This window comes from Chironomus tepperi, unplaced genomic scaffold, assembly GCF_022539635.2.
Source record: "Chironomus tepperi strain 1889 unplaced genomic scaffold, CSIRO-AGI_Ctep_v1 contig_335, whole genome shotgun sequence".
Taxonomy (NCBI): Eukaryota; Metazoa; Arthropoda; class Insecta; order Diptera; family Chironomidae; genus Chironomus; species Chironomus tepperi.
This window is the reverse complement of record NW_027226457.1, coordinates 2,143,109-2,151,424: the sequence shown is the minus strand read 5'-3', so window position 1 is coordinate 2,151,424 and position 8,316 is coordinate 2,143,109. Positions and strand designations below refer to the sequence as shown.

Sequence of the window (8,316 nt, the reverse complement as noted above, 5' to 3'; positions counted from 1 at the left end):
GCTTAATCAGAAAAAGCTCGTCTTAAGATTATAATTAATTCCATCATCTTGACTATGTCTGATGGGATTAGGAAGTGAGTAAGGAATTTATTTGAAGCCTTTTTTACAGATAATGAGTGGAAAGTTGTTGCTGCATTTCGGATTTAAAGATTTGAACGTGATAAATTGAGATTTAGGTGACAGAATAGATAGAATTTACAGCACATTTGAGATTTTGTTACGACACACATAAATATATCACGACACAGTTGTGCAACATATCGTAACACATTAGTGTGATGTGTCGTGACACAATAGTGCAACGTAAAGCATAATATGAGGTAAGAATCTAGGATACCGAGCTGGAAGTCATCAACTGAAAACCTGTAAATAAATCACAAGAAGATATATCAAGAATAAGACACAAAGTTGGTAAGTTTCATACTTTTTTGAACTTTTGCAATATATATATTTCTTGCAGTTTTAAATGTTAATGCTTATGATTTTACAAGTGATAAAATGCATCCAATATTTAGGTATCATTTTTTTATTACTTTCAAAAAATTCCCATTTTTTTTCATATCAACAACTTCCATGCGAAGGACATGGAAGTAAAATTTAATTTATCTTATTCCAAAAAAAAATATTGAACTTTTGACATTCTTTTGTTACTGCATGAGTAAGAAACGTCCCTCTGTGCATTCATTTCCAATAAATTGCTGATTTTGATCACTTTCGAAGTGATTTTTTAGTACTTTTAAGCTTAGCTTATTCTTTTATAAATGATATAAATACTTCCTTTTTATATATTTGTCGCGAATTTTAATGCACACGTGCATCACTTAAAATGAGGCAAGAGTTTCTTACTTCTTTAATGAACTGTTAACTTCCATCAACTTATGAACCAAAAAATGGAAGTTGTTGCTTGTTTAATTTCAGTTCCTTACGAATCAATTGGTGTTCAATCCAATAATAATCATTAATTATTTTACTTTTTCGAACTATGAACTTCACTTTTGTTAATGATTCGTGCTACATTATATAGTTTTTCATTAATTATATTAAATGTTGAAAAATGAGTTTCTCTAAGATTAAAAATTGACTTGAAGCTTTTTTTTATCTCATTTAAATATTTGTTAATCTTCCAAATTTAAGTGGAGGCTGCATGTCTCCTTTTTTTGTTTCAAAATTTCGTTAAATGTGAAATTTGATAGGTATATTATCATGTGGGATCACTGAATAGGAGCTCATCTAGTTATGGAGAGCTTTTGGGATATGAAAGCTTATGGTAAGCTTTTGACTTTATAGCTGGCAATTTGACATGAATCTTGATTTGCACAATCTTCAGATCCACAAATGACCTCCCAAAAAGCCTATCCATAACTAGATATGCTTAATAAATATTCATATTTGTTCGTCATTATTCTACCTAAGAGGAATCAATATTACTGTTTATATTTAAGAAAGAGATTGTTATTGTTATTATCCATGTATATGATATATAGAAGTTTTGCTTTTAAAACGGATGTACTCATTCTGATATTCATTTATGTTATTACTGATTTGTTTTAATATCGACATTGATTTGTTTTTTTCGGTAAATATATTGGAGATTATTGACATATAATTTAATGTGAATTTGAAATGGTGACGAATGTGTCTTGGTAACTGGTTATAATTTTTGAGCTAAAGCATCTAATTAATTGTAGCTACTAATCTGTCTCAAAATATTATAGGTGACTAGTTACAAGAGTATACAGACTTAATACTTTGAAGGAATTAAATATCCAAAAGTCAGCACATTTTTCACACGCAACTATATGCAAAAAATCTATTTTTTAATTCTTGAGTAAAGAAAGACATGCACTAGAATTATCTAGAGCTTTATAATCATAGAATATTTCCCTTTTTTTGTTTTTGTTTGAATATTAAAAACTTTTTCCTTATTCTGTTGAATCCTCGAAAAAATTCATTCCTACTATTCAAATGCTAAGTAGCAAAAAATGCAAATTTTTTTAGTTTCGCATTAACATTTTTCCTTTTTTTTCATTCAAAAATTTCTTTTAAAGAATATAACAATAAATTGATAAATATGTAAACTTTCTTCTCTTGTTTCTATGCTTATATAGACTATAATGATTCAATTCTAAACTAAAATATTGTCTTTTAAAAACATTTAAAGCAATTAAACGTAAGTAAACAGTTTTCAAAATTGAAACAAAAATTTAAATAAATTGTAAAATTTTGAAGATTGAATGGAATTTGAAAGGTTTTTGATATAACTGGGAATTGTATGGTTTCGTTGTTCGATTTTATAAATCGTCGATATTTTGGTATTTGTATGGTTTTACCAGAAATTTAAAACATTTGCAAGGTTCTGGCGAGAATTTAAAGCATTTGTAAGGTTTTAAGACATTTTCAAACATTTATAATGTTGTCAATCTCACAATATTTTAGATTGAAGGAATTCTAAAACTTCCTCACTTTTACAATCCCTAACATTTTCCCAAACCCAAAAATTCCATTCACATCAACTTCTTTCTACAAACTTTACACTTGGAATATGCAATAAATGGCGATAATGAGAATAATACCAAGTGGCACTTGTCAAGTGCTAACATAGCGCAATAAAATAAGGACTTTAAATACTTCATTTGGTATCGAGACGGGCTTGATTGCCACTGCTTTTAAAATAATTAACATTTCTTCCTTCAAATTAAATAACGAAAAATCATTGATTTGATCAAAAAATCATTCATGGATGTCATTTTAGAGACATTAGTACGGAAGCTTTTAAACTTTTAAAATTTTTTTGTAACTTTTTTTAAATATTATTAAATGTTAATCGCTCAAAACTTTTTTTCTCATCATTCAATTACAGTTTAGAAGAAAAATCACATTGATAAGCCAAGAAAATTTTTCGTTATGAGGAAATAGATAGAGAGAAAAAAATTATTGCAATATTAACTTATTAGCTTAATCATCCTTTGAGATTGCTCCCAAATCACTGAGGAATCCTTCAGGCGTTAAAATGTGTGATGATCCGACAATAACTTCCCAATTCTTGTATGCATTTGTGACTTCATATGCACATCTCATTTCTGAATAACTCATACCGCCGACAATAAAGCAGATTAATCGTGGTACATTTCTGATGACTGGTGCTGACTTTTCTTTGTGCCAGTGTCCATAACGTGCACTTGTTGGAACGCTGTATGATGTTTGTCCTGAACGATTTGCCAAATATGGGAAGTGCTTTTGATCCAATTTCTCATCAATTGAATCTTCCATAATGTCTTTAATTACTGGTGTCCAACGAGACATTTGATACGTTTGCTCTGTAATACGTTCCTTACGTGGCATTGTATATTGCTTGCGTCGACTTCCCTGTATTATTAAAGTATGAAAAGGTTAATTGATTACCATCATTATACCCATTTACGGATAGATAAACTTACGTCAGATATAACATTTACACCCAAATGAGTCATATTTAGAATCATTTCACGTTCACGTTGCTCAATACCCGCATGAGTTGCCAATTTTGTGAAATTCTCTTCCGAAATTCCATTTTTAATCATCACATAAAGAGCAATGATACGAACTTTGTCGTAATTTGAAACGGTTGCGTCGAGAAGAATTGGTACAATATTGCGCATATGATCCTTAATCTTTTCGCCTTCTGCGTCCGTTCCCATTGCTAAATCTTGTTCAACACGGCAGAGCTTATCAATATATCCCTAAATTAATAAATAAACAGAATAAAGTTAGTAAATGTGCGCAGTAATAGAGTTGCATGCAACAGGTAAGTAAATTACGACACTTACTTGATAAACTTTCATACAATCCTCTGCCAAATGCAAATGTGTTGCATATTTTGAGAGTTCCTTCTGATATTGTGGCATTTTCTTAATCATTTGTGACAAGTCTCTCATTGATGCCTTGTCAGTTGCTGACATACGTTTTGATTCTGTAAAGTTCTTCAATTGTGCTGTCACTTTCTGTGAGACGACAGCAATATGCTGATGACGTAAATCACACCAAAGTTCATCGTTCTCGTCCAACAAGACCTCTTTTTCGGCGCCCTGATTCTCATATTTGTAGACATCATTTGAAATAGGTAGCAAATCATATGCCATTGCTTGTAACGTTAGTTCATGCAGTAATGGAGAAACGCAATCAAAGCCACGATCCAGAATCAACAACGTTGATTTGGCCTTTTCTGGTCCTTCACCCATTGTTGGTTCATCGGCTTTGTAAGCGTCCAATTTTTGTTGTATTAATTGGGCCAATTCAACATTACGTTCCCAATCACTGCGATAACGTATAGAAGGATATTCGCCCAAAGTGGCACAAAGCGTAGCAACCTGTTCGGCTATACGCTCCATATTACCAACTCGAGCGGATCTCAAGCTTGGCGAATAGCTACATTGGAATGTATCAGGCGAATCCAGTGAGAAAATCTGAATTTTTATATGATTTTTTTGTCGTCGTTATGAGAATTTATCGTCGAGGAAAGAGAAAAGAGAGAAAAATTTTATAATAAAAAAAGGAACAAAAAAAAGAAAAATTTGATGTTGGAAAAAAAGGAAATGACTCCAATTTTCTTATCATTATGAAAAAAATTTACATTCACAGGTGGAAAAAGAGAAAGAAGAAAAACACACGAAAAGAGAAATATAATAATATATAATATAGAGTAATAGCGAGCTAAGATTAATAAAATAATTTACATTACCAAAAGTTGAATTAGAGATTTTTTAAGGGATTTTTTTTTACATGAGCTTTTTATACCAAATTTCAAAAAAAGAGGACTAAAGGATTTTTGGGGAATGTCTTCTCGTCTAATTCTATTGATTGATTCTATAACTTTGTAGTTATGCGATAAAAGTACCGAAATTAAAGAATTTCAGAATTTCAAAACCGTACAAATGTTTCTTAAAATTTGAAATTGTATGGTTTTCAAACATTCAAAATTCAAAATTCCGTTAAAAACCGATAAAAATTTCTTGAATTTAAATTAATCTGAAGCAATCTAGGAATATGAAAACTGCAATTGCCAGACGCTGTTAATGTCAGCAACAATCTGTTTTGAAGCTAATAGTGACAGCATCTCTTGAACAATATTTTTGGCAACATGATTTTCCAACCCAGATCTAACGATAGGCTTAAAATTCAGCACTTTAATAGACAATTTTCCCCATATCCCATTCAGTCCTCACAAAAAATAATAAAGGAAGTTTAGAAACAGCAATCACATTAGCCAAAAATACCAAAAAATAAATTATCTCAGATTTTTAATCTTTCATCTTTCCTTATCATTTAAAAAAGTATATATATATAGACACGAACACACAAGATATAGATATATAAAAATTGCTGAATTTTTCATTTTCTCTTTTTCTTTAGTCAGCATCACGATCATCCTTCGGTATGTCAAAAATGAATAATTCACATAAATTCCCATGTTGATTAGAAACAAAAATACACTCATAAGTGCCACAATAATCAATATTATTATACAATCAACTCAATAACGATCTGTGTGAGAATCAATCAATATATAAGGCTAGAAAAACATGCAATTAGTTTGGTTTAGTTAGTTTCACTTGGTTAAGAAGGTTTTCTTCATTTTTTTATCATTCACTGTGTTTCTTTTAAGTATTTCTTTTTAAAGTTTAAGATTAAACAAAAAAGGTTATTTGTGAATTCACATCAAAATACAAACTAGGACGCGGTCACTCGCGGACCTACGGAAGCGCATTTTCCAAGAATTGGAGTATTTGCTGACCAACATATAAATCACAAAGAGGCTGAATGAGTGAGAATTCCGTTTAATAAAAATAACGGTTAATGAAAATTTGAATTAATAACGGCCAAAAAATATTTGAAAAATGACGGTTACAAAAATTTAAATTTTTTTTGAAAATGTCAAAAATTAACGGTTTTTGTAAAAGCAATTAGATAAAAGGCGAACAGTAACGTCCATCCCATTCAGGAAAATGCGCTAAACACAACAAACTTGTATGACAAAAAATATAAGATAAATTTAATGTGTTGTGGATATAAAAAGAAAAACTTGTTGCAAAAAATCTTACAAGAAAAAGGAAAGTCGGTAGGGTATAGATGATGTAAATAGAACAAAGTTATTAAGGGTCTGTGTATATAAATAGAATAAATAAGGTGGTGTGTTAATTAAATTCAAAAAAATGTGTGGAGGATGCGATTCAAAAACATAAACCAAAATATAAACGTCAACACAAATAGTTCCAAGAGGATTTAGTGTACTAAAGTATAATTTTTAATAGTATATGAGCGAGAAATAGAGGAGCGAATAGAACAAAAAGGTCAAATCCTCCTCATTTATCAGGACGAATGAGGAGGAAGCGATTGATGGAACCAAACCCAACACACCTGGCATTCGTATGGAAGAAAAGCAATGTTGATTTCTTTCAATGTCTTTACTCTACGTGCTGCCATCGATTTACATATTTCGTTAAACAATTCGTCCGGGCATACTGAAAACGAACCATTATGTTATGTTTTTGAATATGAAATTTGTTAGTGTATTAATATATAAATATATTGTGGAAAACAGAGAGATAATTGGGTATATAATGAGGCGATGTCTATGCGGAACCATTTTTTAATGAACAGAAAACACCAGAAGCATAAAGAATAAAACAAAACATAGAAAATAAAAAATAAAAATCAAAAATAGCAATAATCACCTGCTCTTCATATGGAATAAATGAAATATTAATTTCTTTACATGCTTTCAAGTATTTGACAATTGAATGTCCTTTCATGAGTTCAAATAAAGGATCTGGTATGGCTACAAAAATAATAATGAAATAAATTATAAATGTAAAATAATCATTATGAACTGAATATAGACTAGCTTCAATAAAGTGGATGAGCTACTATACTTCTGGTCAATTTGATGTAAATCATGTCCAAAAATGCATAATTTTAATTCAATTATTAAATTTTTAATCCGAAGATCAACTTAAGCTCAACTTTTTAATTCATAGATAATCCAGGTCTACTTTGAGTTCTGGTCATAATCAAACAGAGACAATTAAGCAATGTCCTGTCCATTTGATAAATTTTTCAGTCACCTAAAATCAATATCTAATGTTTGACTTCCAATTTAATACCAAACTGTCATTCTAAAGGTCATTTTAGCAATTGTTGCAATTCTGCATGCACCCACTTTAATGAAATTAGCATAAAACTTTTTGAAATGGTTCCAAAAGAAATAATAATGTTCAAGATTGTTCGATGTGGTGTAGGAGGAAGAGAAATGGTAAATGAAAGCACCAAAAGCTCACCTTCAGTGAAGAATACGTGGGCAGCTTTATATAAAGGACGAGTGGGTGACTCAAAATCGCGAATCACATGACGTACGGAATCCTCTGATGGTGTAATCAAGTAAACAGCTTCCATCGTTTGTAAGGGTTCACGTTTCTTATTGATATCTTCAACCACTGTAAATTATACAATTAAAGAAATATTATGTGAGTGAGTCATGCATACATTGTCAATAACGATGATTTCATTTAATGAATTTACTACTTATCACACATACATGTTATTCCTTCTGCACTAAGGTCATGCATTTTAGTGCATGCAGAAACCATTCGCATGGAAAGCTTATCGACAACGAGTACGCGCCATTCAACATTTGCTGCTGCGGCTTTTCCGGGTGCTGCTTTCTTTTGAGGTCCCTTGTATTTGATGACCTCATTCATGATTTCTGAAATACAAGTTGAAGGCTATTAGTCATAATAGTGTTTTGACTGAAACAATAATAAATGTCAAGCATTGTTTATCCAAAATTTTGTGAATGATAACACAAAACAGACACAAATTATGACGTCACTTCTTCATTGCGCATGAATTAAAGAAAATTGTGTGTTGAAGAAAAATCAATAATCTTATAAGAACTCTAGAATCACTTATTTCATCATATGACACAATAATAACTAATTACTTATATCACATTACATTAAATATCAATAAAAATACAAGAATCACTAGAAATTATCGATTGTTATTCTTTATTTTTTGCAATTTTCCAAATTAATTGATTTTCACTACCGATTTTTGCAAATCATAATAAACTTTGCTATTTTGTCGAAATTCTTGATAACTTCATGTTACTCGAATGGAAATTAACTTACTTTGGCCAACAATCACTTTTAATGCCATGTTTAATGAGTTTAAGTATTAAAATTTCACAATTGATGTTTTGATTGTTCACTGTACTGTATTCAACTAGCTCTTGACAAAAAATCTAAGTTTGAATATTATACGACCGTTTCGGTAATTTTC

The 8,316-nt window shown here is 30.4% G+C and overlaps 1 protein-coding gene across 2 annotated transcripts; it reads right to left on the bottom strand.

Moving 5' to 3' along the window:
* Positions 1-412: 412 nt before the first annotated feature.
* Rop (Syntaxin-binding protein Rop) lies at positions 413-8,281 on the bottom strand. Of its 2 annotated transcripts, none has more exons than XM_070643833.1 (7): positions 8,166-8,281; positions 7,571-7,738; positions 7,314-7,469; positions 6,711-6,814; positions 3,807-4,442; positions 3,438-3,719; positions 413-3,366 (listed from the first exon to the last, which is right to left on the bottom strand). In XM_070643833.1, the coding sequence occupies exons 1-7, from the start codon at positions 8,191-8,193 to the stop codon at positions 2,956-2,958; spliced, it is 1,785 nt and encodes a 594-aa protein (XP_070499934.1). In that variant the 5' UTR covers positions 8,194-8,281; the 3' UTR covers positions 413-2,955. The 2 variants fall into 2 exon arrangements, with proteins under 2 accessions (XP_070499934.1, XP_070499935.1); XM_070643834.1 differs by lacking the exon at positions 6,711-6,814 and adding an exon at positions 6,394-6,497.
* Between the last annotated feature and the right edge of the window lie 35 nt (positions 8,282-8,316).

Coding starts and splice junctions, on each gene's coding strand:
- Rop (XM_070643833.1), bottom strand. CDS start 8,193: ATGGCATTAAAAGTGATTGTTGGCCAAA. Junction 6,815..7,313: donor CCACGTATTCTTCACTGAAG/GTGAGCTTTTGG, acceptor TTATTTTTGTAG/CCATACCAGATCCTTTATTT. Junction 3,720..3,806: donor ATTGTATGAAAGTTTATCAA/GTAAGTGTCGTA, acceptor TTATTAATTTAG/GGATATATTGATAAGCTCTG.